At 49.9% G+C, this 20,473-nt stretch overlaps 1 protein-coding gene across 15 annotated transcripts in view; it reads left to right on the top strand.

Annotated features, from left to right (window-relative positions):
* Positions 1-20,473, top strand: part of NCAM1 (neural cell adhesion molecule 1) — a 301,008-nt gene that overhangs the window by 225,324 nt on the left and 55,211 nt on the right. For all 15 annotated transcript variants that reach the window (XM_059416966.1, XM_059416911.1, XM_059416957.1 and 12 more), the window contains exons 2-7: positions 9,547-9,621; positions 11,299-11,517; positions 12,554-12,697; positions 13,085-13,222; positions 14,409-14,526; positions 14,951-15,117. In XM_059416966.1, the coding sequence (XP_059272949.1) occupies positions 9,547-9,621; positions 11,299-11,517; positions 12,554-12,697; positions 13,085-13,222; positions 14,409-14,526; positions 14,951-15,117 (861 nt within the window). The remainder of the gene's footprint in view (positions 1-9,546; positions 9,622-11,298; positions 11,518-12,553; positions 12,698-13,084; positions 13,223-14,408; positions 14,527-14,950; positions 15,118-20,473) is intronic.

Here is a 20,473-nt window from a genome sequence, read left to right as displayed (position 1 = left end):
ACAATTTTAATATTAACATTTTGATAAGGGATGACATGGCTTATCCAGAATCCAAATCGGGGGGATTGGGAACGAGCTATAGATGGGAAAATCCAACGCAGAGCCTCCGGCCTGATCCTGTGGGCAGCCACCACCAGGGCTAAGCACTTAGTGGTGGTGGAGGAGGGCTGCAGGGGGGCGTGAAGGCCAGGTCCATGGGGGAGGCCATGGAAGAGCAGGGAGGATTCAGTCTGGAGACGAAGGCAGGCTACAGTAGGGAGAGGCATGTGGCTGGTGGGCCCAGAATTCAAGGACCCTGTTTCCAAGCCCCCCTTCATAGTCACTATATCCCGGGGTCTGAGTGGAGCATATCCTTAAGGAGATAGTATTTTTCTCTACTTCCGTGCTTAGCTCATCCAGCACAAAACCAGCCCCTTTTCCACGAAAGTTGACAATTGAGCCCAAGTAACACAGACTTAAGATCAAGGATCCTGGAGCCGGATCTGCATTGGGTTCAGTTCTTGGTTCTACCTCTTCCTGGCTTTGTGACTGTGGGCCAGTGACTTAACCTCTCAGTTCCTCAGCTTCTTTGTCCCATGGGATATAAGAGTACCTATCTCATAGGATTGTTCTGAGGCTTACGCGAATCCAATAAAGTGCTTAGTAAGGTGACTGGCACATACTAATTACTATATATTTATATCTGTCTTTGTTTGAAAGTGTGAATTTTTCACATGACAAACCAAATTTAACAACTCTTTGCACTGGTTGTTTGAGAGATTATAAGCCTTTGTATCTTCAATAGCCCAGATGTGCTTAAAGCTACGAACACATAAGGACATTTTTGAAAGACACGGGCAGGATCTGAAATTCTCAGGATGAAGTTGCAGGCAAGCGTTCTCTAAATTTCCATTTTCTGGGTGTAAAGAACACAACATCTGCAAACAACAGCTGGACAAATATTAGAACGTATAATTTCAACTTCTTGCCATGTTGGCAAAAACTGTTGGGCGAGAGGGGAACAACGGTTCTTTGATCCAAGTACCTTTTCACAGCCGGAAGAAAAGAAGTTAGGTGAGTCATTTTGTGAACACAGCCTTTCGGGAGAGCGGACCTAAGAAAACCTTGTCGGGACATCCTGGACACAATCAGATAGCGTGTAGGCAGATTGATAGATTTTTACGTTGTTCATCTGGAGAACCTTAGCCGAGTTCCAAAAAGCCATTTGCATCCTTGCTTTGTATTCCAGCAAGTTAGTTTCATGCAAAGGGCTGGCCTGAAAAAAAAGGCAGACAATAGGAAGGGCAGTCAGAAAAGGAAACAGGGAAGCCGAGCTTCTGCGAAAAAGGGACCGCGGTGTTGGAAGTAAGCAGGCGTTGTAATTGGCTTCGGACAGGATGGGCAGAGCCCCTCCCATTTGTCTGGCTTCCTTAATTGTGGTTTAATAGCTTCCTCTGCCTGCTCTTTGGGGACAGACGTGAGACTAGGGCAAAGCAGGTAAAATAACCACTGAGGACACACAGAGGAAGTAAGACACAGAAGGAAGAAGGGCCTCAGGGCGGGAATCCACTCGTGGAGCCAACACTGTGGGTCCTGGACTTGGCAGTGGGAGCTCTTGGCGGCTGCCCGCCGAGTTCCCCTTCTGTAAAAGGAAGGGGCTGCCAGTGATGTGTCAGGTCCTCTCTGGCTCTCCCCTTCTTCGTTACTAACAACTCTAGAGTCCTGAATCCAACATAGTGGCAGAGTGAGAAGTAACTAGATCCGCGTTTGCCACCTCTGACCACACACGCATGCTTTCTGCTGTGTGGTCCCCAATGCCGTCAGACAGTCCTGCCTTCACCCCTTGTGGACTGGATGAGAGCAGGGTAATGCCCACTTGGAAAGAATTTCACTCCTCATCTGGAATCGGGAACTTTTGAGACTTTACAAGTATACTTCTGGCTTTTTGCTGCTTTGGAGGAAAAAAATATACATACATAGTAAATTCTTCAACACATCTCCTTCCGTTATGACTTTCTTCTAAAATAAGCAAACAAAAAATAAACACACATCTCATCAGAGCCAAGCTGGCTCCTCCCCCATGTCTGATCGGTGGGTGTGGTGTGGAAGTCGTTGGGGTCCATCTTGGCTTGCTTAGTATCCCACTGGGTCATTTCTTCTGGCTACCCATTAAGGATGCCCCCTGTACTCCCAGTAAGAACTGCACTTTCTTGGGGATGGGGATTGGAAGTGGGAGTGAGGTCCTGGGCACCAGCATGAATCCGTTACTACTGAGCAGATTAAACGAACCTGTCCATCTTCTTGCCCTCTAAGTGGGAGCACAGGACAACGTGATGTGACATTTGTCGAGCCTTCTAGCTGCTGGGTGGTTTGTGGGGACACCAACTATGGCTTTAAACCACTGACTTCTTTTTCTCTATAAATGTAAACCATTTGATCAGACCTAACAAAAATGCTAATGTGGCCCTGTGAACTCGGGGAGGCCAAGAGAACTGAAACCATTACGTGCCTTGGCTCTGTGTTCTGACGTGAAGCCAGCCCCATGATTCAGAGCCGGCACCCCGTTAGTCCTGGTTCCCAGCAGCTCCTGTCATGTAGGATACTAAGAAATAGAGCCCCCTGCTCCTGGCAGGTGATTTTGCTGTTTGGCTACCAGAGTTCCATAGGATGGAACGTCTGGGGAAATGGGGTATCAGATTAATCTCGTAGGCTTTGGTTGTGCAGTGATGCTCAGGACTTTTTTCCCTTGTTGAAAGGTCTATTGTAGTGTCATATGACATGGGAAGCTGAAGAATTCTAAGGCCATGTTCATGTTCTCCACACCTCCCCCATCACTTTGGAAGAGCCAGGGGACCTGAGGACACTAAAGAGAATTTTCACCGGGACTCTTTATTGTAAGGAAACATTGCCCAGTTTGGGTATTTTTATTAAAATGAAAGACTTCAGAAACCTGTCTGTTACAGGCACCCCGCATCTCCTTCGAGTGAATTCGGGGTAGCACTGTCTACATACATCTGTAACTTGGGCGTACGGCTTCATCGTGACACTGGGAGCTTTGGTGTCTCCATTCTGGTGAATAAAGAATGAACCCTGCACCACCCTCAAGATTAATCCTTCCTTCCTCTTCCCGTCTTGAACTGTGCTCTGACACACTGGCTCAACCAGGAAAGACCACAGCTTTCTGAAGGGCTTCCTTCACTCTCTCGGCTGGCTGGCATCCGGGGGGACGCCGGGGGTCTGGCCCGTTCACACAGAGGGCTTCCCCAGGGTCTCGTTATAAACTTAGTTGGCCTGGGAACCCTATCTAGATGACTTCTGATGTTTAGGTTTAGATGGGAATTAGAAATCAGCATTTCCGTAGATGGGGCCCCAACGGAGCAGCCCTACACATGGCTTCTAGATGGTTTCGGTTGCTGCTACAAGCCAACTTTAAGCAATGAGGATGCTTCCAGCGGCAGTTAGGGTATGGTCTGCCTTTGTGATGACATTATACAGAACCTGAAGCCAAAAATCTCTGAGAACACGTATTTTACAGTTCCTTTAAAATGACATTTAACTTTTGGGTTAATATTTGAAAGTGAAACAGTCTACCTCATTTTCTTCCTCTGCCCAGCTGGTATCCGCGGTAGCTCAAGCCAGAATTCTAGGACTCATGTGTCTAGTGAGGGTGAGACTCCTTGTGATTACTAATTGTTTATTGGTTTTTCTCTCCCCAAATGAGATAAATTTACCTACGTCTAGCTGCTTTTTGAAACAATAACAATCTGACCAGTTGCATTTTTCTACACATACACACACACAACACACACACGTTTATCTAGGCTCACAGTGAATAGACCATATATACACATAGATATAAACATGCACAGTTAACATAATATGTGTCTATGAATAGTCTGTAAAGGGTTCCCGCTCTCTTATTCTTGCTACAAGCATTATGGGGGATTTTGTTTGTTTGGGGGTGCGTGTGTGTATGTTTAAATGCTATCGTATATGTACCACCACGGGAAAAACAGCCAACAGAGCCTGAGCTGGTGTTTGGTACTTTACCTACATTACTTTTCTAAATCATCTCAACATGCCTAGAGATAAATAAATAGGGTTGTTACGTTCATATACAAATGTGGCAAACTGGCTCGGAGATTTCACCTGAGAACTCAGAGTTTTACCTGAAGTCCGAGCCGGGGTTTAGTCCCAGGCCTTTCTGGCTCCAGACCCTGACTTGTTAACTAGGGCTCTCTCCTGACATTAATTAACATGACAGTCCGGCCACACAAAGGCGATCTTACCATCCTTTCCATTTTACAGATGAGAAAACAGACCACGGTGAAGTGGTTGTCTAGAGCGCCTGCATGATTATTGTTTGCCTTTGATTGAATTCAGTCATCTTTTTACCAATAAAGTTGGGATTAGCAAGTAGAATATCCTAAATTAGTATAGAGAGTGGAATTGGGCCACCTGGCCAACTGGATCATTCGAGAAGGTTACCTGATCTTAAGCCATAAAGAGAAACATTGCTTCCCTCAAAAACTGTGATCAAAATAATTTCTTCAGTAAGGGTTGTTAATGCAGATTTGTTAAGAATAATAATACACAGCAAGCATAAGATGTTTATTATGTGCCAGACACTAGTCTAAGTGCTTCACAAATATTAATTCATTTTGTCTTTCCAACAGCCCTCCATCTGTCCCCATTTTACAGATAAGAAAACAGAGGCACCAAGAGGTTGAAACACACGGCGAGATCACACAGTTACTCAGTGGCACAGCTGAGATTCACACTCAACAGTCTGGTCCAGAGTCCCAGGCCTCAGCCATGCGCCAGTATTGCCACATAGGTTTTGGCTTTGCTTTCGTTGAGTCTGGTTGGTTTAGTACTCAAGTTATCCTGTATGTTCTCTCAGGTGCTTTCCTCATAAGGAGAGCAAACTGCTAGAGGCAAGTGGGGGCCCCTCCGTTGTTACACTCCTGGTCCAGACATCTGGATCTCCCACGGGTACGGTGACATGAAAGAGAGTTAGCATTCAGTTATAATTGAAAAATAAAATACAATTCTCCATGGAAGTGCTTGAGAATGGTGATATGCAAGGTTCATTTCTAGAACAATAGCTAACAAAATAAATGCATAGTGACACTTTGATGTCTTTTTCAAAAATCCTGAGCTGTTATTAAATAGGTTCTAGAAAATTCTCTTATCTGGTGCATAGTCACCAATCACATTAATCCTCTGTTGTTCACCCTTAAATGGGTGACCAGGGCATCTCCTTACCTTGGTTCTGGGCCTGCTGCACACCTACAGTCCGTCTTCCTCAGCAATTAGCATTTTTATCACCATTTAACAAGAAAATATTTTCAATTATCCGTGGGAGAGACCTGGGTTTGCATTCTGCTGTTACCTCCTACCTTGTCAAACACATTAGAATCTTGAAAAGAAAACCGGTAAAAATCAAACTACAGCAAGAAGTCACTGACTCCAGTGAAATCTGTGGTCTCCTTCTTTAACTCAGAATAATTTTTCTCTGTTGCTTTGCTTTGGTAAGAATTCCACCTCTCCCGATAAGTGCCTTAGCATGTTTTATGAACTAAAATCTGAATTCACTTTTCCTTAGCAACTAAAGGAATTTCTCTTGCTTCTCTAGAAAGTCGAGGGTGCCCGAACTTCTATTTACCTCTAAAACGGTTTGCTAAATTAAGTGTGCCTCTTTGCGAACATAGCATTTGTTTTTAAAGACCAGTTAAACGGAAAACACATTTGAAAACGTACAGATCTCCCCCAAGCTTATTTTACTTTTTAAATCAGATGAGCACGGGGGTAGGGGGGGTCATTCTGTTCTTAAGAGAACCCTTTTTCTGTCTGTTCACAAGGGATGGAAGAGTATGGCAGAAATATCTAGAGTTTTCGACTCCATCCAGCCTGGGTTGGAATCTGGACTCCCCCATTACTATTACTTATGGCTCTGGGCCTCCACCTCCCCATCTGTGAAATCGGGATTATAATGCTATGATCATATAATATAGCTATGTGCGCGAAGAGGCCAGTTAGAGTTAACCAGGGTATAGACGAAAGAGCAACTTGACTGTGAGATGTTTGTACACTCTGTTCCTTCTAGCCCATGATTTGGAAAGAGAGCAAATGCTGACTACTAGGTCATCATGAGCCTATGAGATAGCCAGCCAAAGGTCCGTGATGGTTGTGGGGTGTGGAGGGAAGAGCTGGAGCCTTAGAATCGGATGATTTTGAGGCACCTCCGTGTCTCAGTTTGTTGGGCATCTGCCTTCGGCGCAGGTCATGATCCTGGGTCCTGGGATCGAGCCCCGCATTGGGCTGCCTGCTCAGTGGAGTCTGCTTCTCCCTCTCCCTGTCCCTTCCCCCCTGCTTGTGCATTCTCTCTGTGTGCCAAATAAATAAATTGGGGAGGGGGAGAGAATCAGATGATTTTGAATCTTAACTGCTCATTAGCTGAGTCACCCGAGGCCAGTTATTTTGCTTCTCTGAGCATTAAAATTCTCTTGTATAGGATGGAGACAATCAGGTAGGCCCTTCCTCTGTCTCTGAACTGTTGTGAGCTTCCGACGAAGGAATGGCGTATGTTTTGTAAACCGGAACCTGTGATCTGGCTGTGGCGGATGGTGACCCTTTGGGTCCAGACACCCATGCGTGTCAGTATGCACCTCTGGACGCATCTAGGAGGGGGTAGGGTAACGCATGGCCTTTTGCAGAGCATTTGTGCAAAGCAAGAGTTGAAATACTTTTTCAGGGAGAAGGGTTTTCCTAGGTGTCTTTAAAGGTAGGAGTTATGCCTGGTGAGGAATTTTTACTTATATGTGCAACCGGAGAAAGGCAAAAGTTGTGGGAGGAATTTTTATTGCAAACAATGAAAGGCCTAATAGAGTGAGGAGGACGGGGTGCCACAAAGCAGAGGGAACCGGTTTGGACAGTGGAGACGGATTTCCACGTACCGTTATTAAACCTAATAATTCAAGGTTGTGCGTTTGAGGAAGAGTCACAAGCCATTGTGCTTTGATGGAAAACATCCAAGCGTTGACTTTCAGAGTCTGGGGTTCCTCTGGCCCAGCGTTGACTCTGCTGCTTTGCAGGAGGAATCACGCTACCTTTTCCATGTGTGCCGGGAGTCTAAACGGACATGTCTTCTCTAAAACACTTCTGTGATGATGATGAATGTATGCGTGGGCTCTGCTTAAGCTGGGAATTCCTTTGAAACTTTTGTTTCTGATCGCTCTCCGGGGCCCAGAGGAGGAGACGGGCCGCATTTGGGTCTGAAACTCTTGAGCCTCGCCGTGTTCTCTGGCCCCCGGAGAGTCATGTTCCGTTTGAAAAGAGCTGAAAAGATGAAGGCTGTTTTTTCACTTGGGATAAGAATATCCTTCTCAAGGCAGTGAGAGCTCTGTGACAATAACAGGATCCATATGTCGGAGCTGGCGGCCGATGCTCGGCATATGGGCCCGTGAACCTTTCCGGCAGAAATATGCCTCGAATTCTCTAAAGAATGCCCCAGTAAACTCCAGAAAGGACCATTACTTAGGTGACGGATGGCACAGGCACGGCTCCGGGGCTTTCATGGGCCCATCGTTCCGTGGGACGCGAGCCACGGACAGAGTGGAAAGGCCTTGGTTGGCCTCACGATGGATGGCGCTGGCCTGCAGCCCTCGCCGTCAGGCCAGGCCCCGGAGTGGAAACAGCCTTAGCAGCTCTGGGCTTGCTCTGTTCTGTTAGGGGATGGTGAACCCGAGCGGCCTGCCTCATGTTCTCCAGATTGTTCGTTAAAGTGAATGAGTGGAAACTTTTTATCCTCTACTCAGAGAGGCAGCATTGTAATGGAAAGAACGCTTCCCCGGGAGCCAGGGGGCCTGGGCTCTACGGCCACCACCACCCTGGCCCTGAACAGAGATGATCTTAGCGAAGGCACTTTCTCTCTCTTTCTTGAGGGAGAAAGAAGCAAGTGGAACATGGTGCTGGTTGAGACTCCTCCTGGCTCCCTCGATTTGGAGCCGAGCGCACCTAGCTCTGGCCAGAGGAGACAAGAGAAGCACCACAGCTAGAGACACCATTGTGAGCTGCCCTCTCAGCCCCGTGTGTTGTCTGGCATTTCGGGAACTGTAGGGGATGCCCTTTCGCTGCTCTCTGAGAGTACAGTCCCGGCCCTTGGGTGAGTCATCGGCAGTAAACCCAGTGAGCGAGTGGCCGGCTGCCCCCGCATTACTATGGTGTTCCTTCCAAACCAGCCCTGGGAGGTCAGAGTCCAGCCTCCCCTAGTTCTCATGGTGGAGCACTCAGCATCCTCCCTCTCTGCCTCTGCGGCTTCTCCGGGGTCTGCCTTGTCATTGGTGGTGAGCAGGGTCTCGCCTCCCATGGCCCAGTGCTCCCCACGGCTCCCCTGGCCAGCCCCCCACAGGCCCTTTGATCCCTCTGCTCTGCTGACTGCTGAGTGCCCCGTGGCCCCTTCATCACGGAGCACAGACTGAGACCCGCAGCAGCTCTGCCTGCGAGTCCGTCTCCATGGCAACCAGCAGGCCCGGGTTCTGCAGCGCAGAGAAAATGGCCGTTGGAAGGAAGGGCTCACTGAGTCTCTATTACCCGGCCTGTTGGTCCTGGCCCGCCTCCGTATCCGCTTGAAGAGGCGACATGCGTCGAACCAAATGTCCGTTAGCTTTTAGCTTTCACATTTACTTTCCCTAAGAGGAGGGGAGGCAGAAGGAAGTTGAATCCAAATGGATAAAAGCAGTTTTTTCCCCCTGCCCTAAAACTATATTTTCATAAGGAACAGTTATCTGCTCCGAGCAGATACTCGAGGAACCAAATGAACCCGGCAGTCTGTGGGATGCCGGCGATGTGTTCTGTCTTATTGGTGGAGAGGAATGACAGAGCACGACGATCATCAAAGGAAAATCTAGTGCAGGTAGCCAGGCGATACAGGGAACTCCTCAGGGCACAGACTACAGCCTTCTGGGAGGGCATCTGACTGACTGCCGTGACAAGGCTGTGCACCGTCTCCTCTCACGGAAAGAGGGGTGTAGGTCCCCTACTCACCCGGCGGGCTGAGCAGTAGGCGTCCCCTGCTTCCAGATCCGTCCGGGTCACCACGGTGACTCCTCCTCTGTAGTCATGAAGCATGGTGACATGGGGAACTGGAGAGGTCGGGAGTGGCAGGCCTCCTTGTCACACAGCTGTGGGGACACTTCAGGCTGATTTCCAGAAATAACTGATCTGTTATTTCTCTGAATCCCAGAAGTGCTTCTGTTCAGAGCAGGACCGTGGCCTACTCAAGAGGTCAGAAACATGTGGTGGGGGTGTCACCCCAAATCTCCCAGAGGACCCTGCGCTGTCTGATAGGGGATCGCCATTCCACAGGGAAGGATCCGGACCATGTCCATTCCTGGCTTTGGCACAGGAACCGTGGATTCTTTGGTGACAAGCTCTCAGCCCAGACCACATCCTCCCTTCACTCTTTCTTAATGTGAGCAGGGAGACCCTGCTTTTGAATGAAAGCTCTGGGTTCCCCTCTCAAAAATCCTGATGTGTGTTTCAGCTGGACTTTGTCTTTTTCAGTTTCTCTGCAGGTGGATATCGTCCCCAGCCAAGGAGAAATCAGCGTTGGAGAATCCAAATTCTTCTTATGCCAAGGCAAGTGCCCCGAGCCCCACTGCATTTAAGGAAAGACAGTGAACCTAGCGGCAGCCCGTGGTCCGTGTGTGTGCACGGCCGGTCCCGCCTGGAGCTGCCTCACTGGAGGGTTGATGGTGCGGCCAGAGGGCCAGGGAAGCTCTCGGGCCCTCTTCCTTCCCCTCACTAAGGGCTTCCATGACACAGAGAAATGTCCTCTGGGCTTCTGCAGGATGGCAGAGGAGAGCTAGGGATTTCCAGAGGAAAGTCAGCACAGTTCCCAAATAGTGAAAGACCCCGGATTCCCTGCTCTGTATCCAGCCGGAGTTCTCTGCCTGATTCGGGAGAACCATGTATCAGGGGGTCGGCGTAAGGCTTATTTCTTAGAATCTCCCAGGACACGAAAATCCAGAAAAGTCAGAAACTTGCCTGAAAGACAATTGCACACTGGTGTCTCTTGTGCCGTGAGGATGTGGGTCCCAGGTTTTCCAGGTCTGTCATGCCATATTCCGTCCCATGGTCCCCACACTGGGGCCCCGGGCTTTTTTGGATCTGGTGTCCTTGTTCTTTGTTTAGAAAATGTGCCCCGTTTCCACAGCTCAGAAATCATCAGGAAACGTCCTGTGGAGGAAAAGCTTCAGGTTAGGCTTTGGATTCCCCATCTGTGACAGGATTGGGATTCGGATCGTGGAAGAAGCAGGGCCATTGAGCTGAGCTAGGTGTAAACCGTGACATTTAGCGAGCAGCTTTTGGCAGGGAGGGGCCTTTAAATGCAAACATGATTTGCGTTGGACGAGGTGCCTGGTGGCCGCCGGATGTGTTCACTCCAGCTTTGCCTTCATTACAGCAATTTAAATGATCTGGAGATGCAGCCGTGGAGCCCACAGCACATCTTGCAAATAGCGATATTTATTGAAAACATGATGGGCCCTGAAAGGAAGGCGGCTTCATTTCCATACTAAGCATCTGTGCAGGGCTGGGTGGTGTGGCCTGGGGAAGGGCGCCGTGCAGAGAGAGCCCGGAGCCCTCGTTCCCGCACAGGGTCTGAGACGGCCACGCGGCAGCACCCGCCTCTCCTCGGTGCCCGGGGAGAGGATGCATGGGTGATTCAGGCTGTCTTCCTTGCAGGATTGACGGAGACGGATGTGTCTGTCTGAGAGGGGGTGCTGAAATGACAGTCGTGCCAGTTTTGGCGGGGCCAGACGCTAGAATAAAACGGGTTGGAATCCACGCTCCTAGATGATGTCTAATGTCCCCTCCTCTGCTCTGGAGACCACAGTCCGAGCCCTCACAAATAAGCTGATTAGTTGGCGCAGACTCGCCAGGCCCTTGAGCTCAGATCCTAGACTTGAATCCCCTCTGCTCTGTCTTCTGGGAGGCTGGAGCTGCTCACTTAGAAGCCGGCACACAGTAGGTCCTCAGCAAATACCTCTCCATTTCCCTCACCAAGGAGAAGGTGTACTCACAGGGGGTCGTCGAGTTCTTTCCAGGCACCCTGAGTGGTGGTGTGTGTGTCACAACAAAGCACGGAAGCCAGGGGAAGGGGGTATCACGTCCTCCACATGAATGGTCTCCCTGCCAGGTAATCAAGCCCCGTGACCTCTTGTTCCGTGGCTCTTGCTGAGTACCCTCGGTCACCCCGGAAGACACGTCGTCTTTTTAACTCCTACGGTTTGAAAATAATCTCTTCCTCTTCAGTGGCAGGAGATGCCAAAGACAAAGACATCTCCTGGTTCTCCCCCAACGGAGAGAAGCTCACCCCGAACCAGCAGCGGATCTCCGTGGTGTGGAATGATGACTCCTCCTCCACGCTCACCATCTACAACGCCAACATTGACGACGCCGGCATTTACAAGTGTGTGGTCACTGGCGAGGATGGCAGCGAGTCAGAGGCCACGGTCAACGTGAAGATCTTCCGTAAGAGCCGCCCCTGTCTCCTTCCGTACTGCCAGTCCTCTCCTTTGGCCAGGAAGATGCAGGCAGAGTGCGATTTCAGCCGAGGGCCGCTGAGGCCTTCCTCCTTTCCATTCCCCGAGTCTTTTCTGAACTGAGCTGAGAGCGCCAGCATGTTCTTAAATGATCCTGAGCCAGCTCAGAACTCACAGCCCCGGTTCACACGGGTCCCAGCTACCTCCCTCTGGCCTCCATTCTCTAAATTCAAATTACACAGTTCCCAGAGGGCTGCTAAGGGTTCCCCTTCCCTTCTCCAGGCGCTGGCTGACTATCGTGCCATTCAAGTTTCCCCTCTTATTTCACTCTCCCCTGCTGCTAATGGAGTTCAAAGGCTCAGTGGGATGTGGGGGGTTATTATCGGAGCACTCCGGGCCACTCAGAGCAGGCGGTTCCCATCGTCAGTGAAACCCGGTCTGGAGGTGGCATCTCATTACCTTGTTATCATGCCTCTGTCTCGTTGGCCAGTGTAATGGTGGGCGACAGCTAATGGAACAGTATTGATCGCCATAGAATTTACTCCCATTAAGCCTGCCTTTCCTCCGCTGTGTTCTTCAGAATTTTCTCTGCTCTAGGTAAATGGGTTTGGGGTGTCCGACGGGTGGGAGACGGAGGAAGGGCTGATGACCAGTCATTGTAGACTAGGTGTCATGCCAGTCCTTTCCGCCTGGCTTCGTGCTTCATTAGCATCGTCCCACATGGCAAGGGACCCTTGGTTGACAGACTCCTTTACCTCCATAGACCCTTTCCACACAAAGTACAGTAAATTTAGCACTCCATGAATAGACACTGACTGCCCAACATCGATGCCACATTCCCCAGCTTACACCAGCTGCTTTGCCTGGCATCTTGGCCAAGGATGGGGCGGGACCCTCTCTTGGGCCACCATGTATTTGGACTGAGAGCTGCCTACAGCTGGAGTCTGAGCAGTATGGCTCTAGCAAAAAGGGGTCAGTGGGGGGAAGCGGCTGTTGCCCTCACTCTCCTCTTGCTCATTTTCCAGAGAAGCTCATGTTCAAGAATGCACCAACCCCACAAGAGTTCAGGGAGGGGGAAGATGCCGTGATCGTGTGTGATGTGGTCAGCTCCCTCCCTCCGACCATCATCTGGAAACACAAAGGCCGAGATGTCGTCCTGACGAAAGACGGTGAGGCCTGAGTTCCCTGGCGGCTGCCCTTCCAGGCCCTGGGTCCCCTAGGGTTTCCACCTAACCAGCCTCTGAGCTTCAGATCCCAGTGTCCCACAGCCCTGTGTGCCTTTCAGGTCCCAAATGCGTGAATGTCCCGAGCTTGCACGTTCAGGCACTTGACCTTGTCTCCAAAGAAAAAGACAAATTTCCTGTAGACTTTTGCTCTTGGCTGTCAGTGCCAGGGCCACATGTCCTGATGTCAGTGTAAAGCCACTGCCCCCCTCCACACCCTACCCCTAGCTCTAGATTGTCGCTAGGGAAGAGAAGAAGTTCCCTGCAACCTTCCTGCAAATTCCAGAGTTCTCTGACTGACCCTTGGATGAACCCACCTCTTGTCTCTTCTAGTCCGATTCATAGTCCTGTCCAACAACTACCTGCAGATCCGGGACATCAAGAAAACAGATGAGGGCACTTATCGCTGCGAAGGCAGGATCCTGGCACGGGGGGAGATCAACTTCAAGGACATTCAGGTCATTGTAAATGGTGAGGAGATCGCGTTCTTCCTGCTCTCTCCGTTAGTAGCGCCTGGTCACCCCCAAATCATGCTCCATAACTTCCTCTTTGGTCTGTTAAATAAATCCCGTCCTGACTTACGCATCCGTCTCAAGTGAATTGTTCCTCCTGGGATAACCTCTGGCTTGTTTTGATTTTTTTCTGAATACACCTGCCTTTTGGGTCTCCCTTAACCCGGGGGACTTCTAGCGCCATTCTTGAATGTTCTTCACTGTTTTACAGCACTGGAAACTTTCCCCGTGCTTTCTAATAAATCCTTATTCATCCTTCACTGTCCTTGATGTTATCATGATTGTGGGGTTAGTCCCCCTTGGTTCAACGTTCAAAGAAAATATTATTATCAATTCAGTCCTCAGAATAGTCAGAATCCTGGGCCACGGTCTTATTAATCTTAATCTGCAGTGTGTCAAATAAACACACCCGTGGAATCGATCTGACATTTACAAGATGTTTACAGGAAATTATAATGTCAGTACTAAGAAAATAAGTAAATTAGGGTTGAATTGTTTTTGGCTTTTGATACATATTTTTTGCCAAATTCTCCCCCTCTCATTCCTTTGGTAAAAACTGTTTGTGCACAGGGCTGTTTATGACAGTGCCAGAGAAATGTCACTTGGTGAGCTGGTGACATCTAACCATTTCCAATTGGTATTAACCATCTAAGCACTGAGAACAGGCATTTTCAACTTTTTCCAGAATCAAGAGCCCCCTTTGTTCCAAAAAGCATCAAGTTCCACTTACCGTGGTAGCTATAAGATTGATACACATGGACTGAGAAAACACATCATGATATCTAGCAGCTATGAGTTGAATCCTGTTTTAAAAGGAGTTGAATCCTGTTTTAAAAGGAGTACATCCTATTAATGTAGCTTTTAAAGCTATTTTATTAAAAACCAATATTATATATTACATGTAACGATAATCTAGTATTGTCGAAAGCCACTGAGGCATGTTTGCGGATGACTTATTCCGTTTGGAATAATTTTCTAGGACACATCAGAGTTTAGATCCCTCATGCAAACTCTGCAGCTGCCCAGAGCTCCTGACCTCTAGGCCATGACCCTCCGACCTAAGGTCCCCCGGAAGTGCCTCTTCTCCGGGCCACTGGGTTCCTGCAGGTTTCCACACCCCCCCTGACAGCTCTCCTCTCCCTCAGTGCCGCCCACCGTCCAGGCCAGGCAGAGTATCGTGAATGCCACCGCCAACCTCAGCCAGTCCGTCACCCTGGTGTGCGACGCCAAAGGCTTCCCAGAGCCCACCATGAGCTGGACAAAGTAAGAACCTGGCCTGTGCCTTTTATCGTGGGCTCGTGGAGAAGGGAGCGTGGAGCTCCGTGCTGGTGTGTCCGTGGCACGGGTGTGGGCCGCTGGGATCAGCTGCAGGTGTAGCACGGGTTCCGTTCTGTAAGCTGCTCTCCCCTCCAGCACTGGATCCCTTCCAAGGGGGCAGAGCCAGAGGGCGTGGGCTGGGAGGCCCTCTTTGGGAGGTGTGTAGGCAGTGTGCAGCCCTTGGAGAGAAACAGAGGTTTAGGCAGAGGAAGCAAAGGTTTGTGTGTGGAAGTACAGTTTGGGGTGTTGACTTTGTGTAAAGACCGAGTCCTTCTGTGGGCTCAGTCTGCATTCCGTGGAGACGGGTTAAAAATAAACCTTGTACTTCCGTGGCCAAAATCATGGCAATTGGCTTTTCTGCACCATGTAGGGACGGGGAACAGATAGAGAACGAGGAAGACGAGAAGTATGTCTTCAGCGATGACAGTTCCGAGCTGACCATCAGGAAGGTGGACAAGAGCGACGAGGCGGAGTACGTGTGCATCGCCGAGAATAAGGCCGGAGAGCAGGATGCGTCCATCCACCTCAAAGTCTTCGGTAAGGACGGTGGAGGTCAAGGTCATTGTTCTGCCACAGTTCCTCTTACCCCACACGCTGGATCCAGCAGCAAGACCCCATTCTCTCTGCCTTGGAATCTGTCCCAGCTGCAACCACATTTGCCAGCTCCACCCCCTAAGCCAGAGTCCACATTATCTGCCTCCTCTCCTGGTCCGTGACAGCCTCCCAGCCCCCCATCTAGTCCTCCCCCCCCACCGCCATGTGGTCCCCCTCAGCCCCGCCTCACAGTAGCCAGAATGACCTCAAGCACCATCCTCTGTGTAAAATCCTCCCGTGGCTTCCTGTTGCAACCAGAATAGAATCAGATGGCCCGCCCTGGCCTGCGAGACCTAACCCGAGCTGGACCCTGCCCTCCTTTCCAGCCTCGTCTTTCCTCCTCTTTGCTCCACACCGAAAACTCTCCAACCCCTCAGGCCTTCCTTCTGTGGCTCAGATGACACTCAGCTGCTTTCTTGTCTTCGGGACATTGCACTTGATACCGCTTCTGCTTGGAATGTCGTTCCCCCACATCTGCTCTGAGCAGAATCATGGTCTGCAAATTCCAGAGTTCTCTGACTGACCCTTCATCTCTCACCTCTCACCTCAACCTGCCTTCTCGATGAATCCTTCCTGCACTGCCCTGGCAAATGCACCCCCCTCCCTCCAAGCGCCTCTGTCGATCTGACTGTACCTTCTTCACCACACTTGTCCTACCCGACCTGGCCTCATTTCCATATTTGCCCTGGGGATTGTAGTCTCCGACCTCCAAGAAGCAGGTAAACCCTGGGATAGCAGATTGCTGGCTTTTCTGTCTCTTTCCTGCTTTATCTCTACCACTCCAACCAGTGCCGGCCTGGGGAAGACCTGTGGTAAACATTAGGGACCAACCGGCTGACTGCCTGTGTGTCCCTTGCTTCTTTCCGTGGCCCGTGTGAAACGGTGCCATCAAAGCCATGAGAAGAGCCCCTCGTGTCTGCTCACTCCATCTTGATAAACTCAGTTCACTTCCATTCATTTGGAACTGAAATGCATCTTGACCTGACCTTGAAAAGAGAATTTGTGGCAGAGAAATGCTTAACCTATTGGCTTTCAACACTTCCTGCTCATGTTTTTTAAAAAGACATGGGGCACCTGGGCAGCTCAGTCAGTTAAGCAGCCGACTCTTGATTTCGGCTCAGGTCATGATCTCAGGCTCATGAGATCAAGCCCCTCGTGAGGCTCCAAGTTGAGCACGGAGTTTGCTTAGGATTCTCTCGGTCCTTCTCCCTCTGCTCCTTCCCACTTCTCTCTCACTCTCTGTTTCTCATTTAAAAAATAAAACAAACAGGGAAGCTGGTTCAGTTTAGATGGTGCCGCCAGGCCTCGGAGGGCAGCTCTCGTTCCTGTGGTTCCCAGGTCGCTACAGTGTGTGCCTGGGAGCCCTCTGGGACCTGCTTGTTGGGCCTGGTCGGAGACCTCTGACGTGTGCAGCTGGACCTGCTCATCATAAATAAATCTTATTTCTCTGTTAATGACAGTTGGGTTTAGAAACAGGTTATCAGTTCTGTTCATAGCAACTGGATATACTGGAGAGTGAAAGCTGACGGCCTTGGAAAATATATATATATATTTTTTTTAAGATTTTATTTATTTGTCAAAGAGCTAGCACAAGCAGGGAGAGGGAGAGGCAGAGGAAGAAGCCGACTCCCGGCTGAGCAGGGGATCTGATGCGGGACTCAAGCCCAGGACCCCAAGATCATGACCTGAGCTGAAGGCAGACGTTTAATTGACTGAGCCACCCACACGTCCCTGCCTTGGGAAACATTCTTCACGGTTCTTTATCTAGTTCTCCTCCCCAGTCCCTCGGGTTTCAGGTTCTTCCACATTGTAAAGACAGGTGCATTGTTAATGTAGTCCTTCATTGAACAGATACTGATGAAGCAGCCTGTTGCTGGACTGAGGGGCATCTGAGATATGAGTATGATGTGGTCCTTTAACTCTAACAAACATGGGGAGGGAGAGGAATGTAAAAGCATATAAATGATAATAGAGAGTGTCCGCCAGCTATGTTTGAGTGCCTGTGTGGGCCCAGCCATTGTCAAAGTGATGAGGATGAATAACACGTGCTCTGTCCTCGTCTGTGGGCTCACGGATGACCGACGCTGAAATTTTTAATGACGGCTCATTGTAAGGACTTCGGAATGGCAATGGGCACCATGTTTTAGAGGAAAAGAAGACCTGTGGTCATGAGAGACAAAAGGCAGAGAGGTCTTCACAAACCGTGTGCTGTTTCCCAAGCAGGGCTTCCCAGGTGAGGAAGGGTGGCCATGGGTGAGGACCCCAGGCCGCCCGGGCACAGACATGGAGGCAGGAAAGATGCGTGCTGCGCCGAACATGAGCTCCTTGCAGACGGACTGTGAACCCCCAGCTACGAGGACAGTGTCTGGCAAATTGTAGGTGCTAGAATTTGCCTAAGGGAAAGCAGAGCCGTTTGTTTTATGTGAATGAAGCACAGGCAGATGGTAAGGACATGAGTCTAGAAATGGCTAACTATCCCTTGTCTTGGGAAATTCTCAGGTGTTAGCACCATAAAGTAATAATAATACCCGATAGGAAGTGAGCACTTCTAATGTGTCAAGCACCACCTGAAGTCCTGTGTGTAACTTACTTGCAATCCGCAGCACAAGGCTGTGTGGTAGATTTCATCCTTGTCCTTATGTCACAAGTGAGGAAACTGAGCCCAGAGAACTGAGTGGCCTACCCAAGGAACCAGGGCTCCAAATCCAGGCAGCTGGCTTGGAAGTCCCTTTCCCTGAGCTAGCAAAGGGGAGTTACCACCCCGTGAAGCTCCACTTAACACAGACGACGTCTGAATTACGGATGGGACGGCTGAGAACGGTGAAGGTAGCGTGCCCTCCCTGTGCCACTGGGGGTCACACGGTTTGTCTGTAGAAGTAGCCTCCGTTCTCACCGGCTGGTCAGGAACAGGTCTTGGATTCTCTTGCAGGCCTCTCTGGTGCTGGTGGCTGCCCCACGAAGGAGGCGAAGGAGGCGTGGGTACTGAGTCCGGAGCCAGGCGGGGCCCGTGGAGAGTGGGATCAGGTGTAGGGGCGGAGCTAACGAGGCAGGAAGTGAATTCCACATGCAGGAACTGTGGCAAGGCCGACTTTGTCTTTCCACCCGCTTCCTCACCAGGCATTCCCTCCTGCACCAACTCCCCCCACACACACACACACAGTTTCTTCCCCAAGACCGCAGCTAGGAGAATAGATGCTATCCAGAAAAGCAAATAGAGGAGAGGTGGCCAGACTCCTGCAAAGACAAGTAAGGAAAGCACAGACTCCGAGGACTCTTGCCCCCATCCAAAACGCAAGCCCCTCTGTGAGCTTCGGGAGAGTTCACATAGCCTCCTGAGAAGCTTCCTCACCTACACAGTTTTCCTGTCCGTTCCATGTTCTTAACCTCCTCTCCCTCCTCCTCTGGCTTCCCTTGGTTTAGGAGATGGGTAGTAAGGCCAGGACATGCGGTGGGGAGGGGTGAGTGAGGTGGGGCTCCCTCCTCCTTTTACTCTCTGTCCTGCCTCTTCCCCTTGGCTTGCTGCGGGGCCCAGCGCTAGGGGGGAAGCGAGGCAGGTTCCCCCATGGAGGCCGAGTTGGCAGCAGTGAGGCAGAAGCACATAGAAACCAGTAGCTCGGATTGTAAAACCAGAGCTCAGAACTCCTGTGATTCAAGACGGGAAGGCAATTAGTCAGTACGGGGCACGTCTAAATTAGAGACTGCCATAATTGTGTCTTACCGACATCATTTTTCCCTAAGAAAGGCGGATGTTCTAGCATGCATTGCCCTAGTTATCAGCCAGAAGCTCTTTTTACTAAGTAGTTACATCTTACCTTCCTTTAAATTTGGCAGTGAATTTCCATTGCTTTTCTCCCCCATGGGCTCTTCTGAAAAAGTATTTTTGTCACTGCATATTCCTGTTACGCTCACACAGATGCTCATGAGGTCTCATGCTGCTGTGGCCTGAGGCAGGTTCACCAATGGCCTTGCTTATCTGACCCCTTGGGACCAAAGCAGCCCTTGTGAGCTATAGCACTGGGTAAAGGCTGAAGGGAGCTGCACCGGGTCATGTCCAGCCCCTCAGTTCAGAGGAGCAGGGCCGCAGAGCCCTCCTTGGGCTGGCATCAAAAGGCATCAACCTTTTGATGCCTGGATTTGGCGCCTGGGTTGGGGTGGGACTAGATGAGACCACCCCTCAGTGGCCGGGTGCAGAGCCGTGGGCTTGCCAGAAGAGAAGAGTCATTGTGCTGGGAAAACTCCCAGGGACATTTGTGCTCCCAGGAGGGTCCGTGGGGAGAAATGCAATGGAACACTCGGAGGCAGTAAGTCCCCCTCTAGGAGGCAGAAAATAGAACGGGGATCCAAAGTCAGGGGCCCGCAACAGACGTTAATTAAGAAGGTGTAAGTACCATCTGAAGACAAAACCTGGAGATGTTCCCCTAGATGCTGTGTGCAGAGGGACGTGACCTTGCATCTGCCCGTTTGCGTGATGATGCCCATTGTCCCGGGGGAGTTATGTAGAGAATCCCTTTTCACTCTCAAGAGTGCCCTGATCGGGACTATAAATTATATTGATATTCTAACTCCAAGGCAATATTCTGAGCTTTCAATGAGTTCTGACAATGGGCCTGCTGCTTCTGTAGTACAGAGAGGTTAGGTCATTAGTGAGAAACTTGCCTGCCTTCCAACGGCCCTCTGTAGACTATATAAAATCAGCTGTTGTTGATAATGCTTTTAGTAAGAATATAGTTTGCTTTTTCCTAAAGATTTGTGCAGTGGACCCTTTGTAACCCTGTGGTAAATGGAGCTGCCAAACCAGATATTAATAGACGTTATCTATCCCTTTTCTGTCTTTTGTTAACCTTTTGATGCCCGGACGAAGTCCTAGGGGTCAGGACGAGTCCAGCAAACACTGTCTAGGTCACGATATCCATCTGGGCTTCAAGAGGCCAAAAATTCAAACAACTGTTCAGTGAATTCGGTTGTGTGGCTGAATTTTATTTTTTTAGACTTTTTTTTTTTTGAAGATTTTATTTATATGAGAGAGAGAAGGCAAGTGAGGACATGAGCAGAGTGAGGGGCAGAGGGGGAAGCAGACTCCCTGCTGGTTAGTGAGCCTAATGCAGGGCTGGATCCCAGGACCCCGCGATCATGACCTGAGCTGAAGGCAGAGGCTTAACTGACAAAGTCACCAGGTGCCCCTGCATTACTCATTTCAATCTGTGATTTTAACAGTGTAGAAATTCAACTTTTATTTTGTCTTTCTCAAACCCCTGTCCAGCTGCAGTGAACAGTCCTTTCGTTACGAGTTGTGACCCCC

The sequence above is a fragment of the Mustela nigripes genome, chromosome 1, assembly GCF_022355385.1.
Source record: "Mustela nigripes isolate SB6536 chromosome 1, MUSNIG.SB6536, whole genome shotgun sequence".
Classification (NCBI taxonomy): Eukaryota; Metazoa; Chordata; class Mammalia; order Carnivora; family Mustelidae; genus Mustela; species Mustela nigripes.
Note: the sequence above shows the minus strand (reverse complement) of the source record. Positions and strands in the feature narration are given on the sequence as shown.